Source organism: Bos javanicus, chromosome 23 (genome assembly GCF_032452875.1).
Source record: "Bos javanicus breed banteng chromosome 23, ARS-OSU_banteng_1.0, whole genome shotgun sequence".
Lineage (NCBI taxonomy): Eukaryota > Metazoa > Chordata > Mammalia > Artiodactyla > Bovidae > Bos > Bos javanicus.
The window spans coordinates 29,459,100-29,460,633 of record NC_083890.1 but is presented as its reverse complement, the minus strand read 5'-3'; the positions used below and the strand labels follow the sequence as shown (position 1 = coordinate 29,460,633).

General features: G+C 41.5%; 1 protein-coding gene across 1 annotated transcript; it reads left to right on the top strand.

The window, feature by feature from the left end:
• Positions 1-607: 607 nt before the first annotated feature.
• LOC133235895 (olfactory receptor 12D1-like) lies at positions 608-1,534 on the top strand. Its single transcript, XM_061397679.1, has one exon. It carries the CDS (start codon positions 608-610, stop codon positions 1,532-1,534), a length of 927 nt encoding a protein of 308 aa, XP_061253663.1.

Genomic DNA, 1,534 nt, shown 5'->3' with positions numbered 1-1,534 from the left:
GAGAACCAAAAATAACATTTGGCATATCATGTGTATCTTAAGCAGAAATGATAAAGTTTAACAGTATACAAAATACACATGGTTATTAAGGAAAGCTACTCTGAATTCCTTGGTGCCAGCCTTCAGTAAAGGTGTAATAAAGGTTAGATAATTACTACAAATATTCTCTAGATATAAAGGTGAATATCCCATGGGATCCTTAGAAATGTTTCCTAGTTAATTCACTTTTTTATTGAGGTCACATCGAATCTTTTTCTTCTCCACTCACAGGTTTCCCAAACTTTGAGTATGTGCTCAGTTATATCCGACTTTTTCCAACCCCATAGACTGTAGCCCTCTAGACTGCCCTGTTCACAGAATTTTCCAGGCAAGAATACTGGAGAGATTTGCCATTTCTTCCTCCAGGGGATCTTCCTGACCCAGGAGTTGAATCCATGTCTCTTGCATTTATAGGTTGCTTCGTTACCACTGAGCCAACAGGTAAGCCCTAAAACAACAAAGCTCTCCCTCAAAATATTTTTGTCTGGATGTGAAATCCTCACCTGCAGGACTCTGGTTTCCATGAGAGATATAATTTCATATCTTATATTGTCTTTTCTTTCAAGTGATGCTGAATCAAACCTCAGTCACTGAATTTCTCCTCCTAGGAGTGACAGACATCCAGGTACTGCAACCTGTTCTCTTTGTGATTTTCCTTGCAATTTACATTGTCAATATGGCTGGGAATGGAGTCATCATGATGGTTGTCATCTCTGATTCAAGACTCCATTCTCCTATGTATTTTTTCCTGGGAAATCTGTCATGTCTAGATATCTGCTACTCCACAGTGACTCTGCCAAAGATGATGGAGAACTTCCTCTCTATCCACAAAACAATTTCTTTCTTGGGATGCATAAGCCAGCTTCATTTCTTCCACTTCCTGGGCAGCACAGAGTCCATGTTGTTGGCTATGATGGCCTTTGACCGCTTTGTGGCTATCTGCAAACCACTTCATTATACTCTTATCATGAATCATCAGGTCTGTAGCCAGATGGCTGTCACTATCTGGATCATTGGTTTTTTCCATGCCCTGCTGCACTCAGTAATGACCTCTCGCTTAAACTTCTGTGGCTCCAACTATATCTATCACTTCTTGTGTGATGTTAAGCCATTGCTGGAATTGGCCTGTGGAAACACTGACCTCAATGAATGGCTACTTCATTCTGTGACAGGGGCCATTGCCATGGGTCCATTCTCTCTAACCCTTCTCTCCTATTTCTATATTATTATCTATCTTTTCTTCAAGACCCGTTCTTGCAGCATGCTCCATAAAGCACTGTCCACGTGTGCCTCCCACTTCATGGTAGTTGTTCTTTTCTATGCCCCTGTTGTTTTCACTTATATTCATCCTGCCTCAGGTAGCTCTGTGGACCAGGAACGGATCATTGCCATTATGTACAGTGTGATCACTCCTGTACTAAATCCACTGATCTATACTTTGAGGAACAAGGAAGTAGAAGGGGCTTTGAGGAGGGTGATCAGAAGGAGACTCTGA

Bases quoted from the DNA above. Each gene is read 5' to 3' on its own strand.
- LOC133235895 (XM_061397679.1), top strand. From the start codon at position 608: ATGCTGAATCAAACCTCAGTCACTGAATTTCTCCTCCTAGGAGTGACA.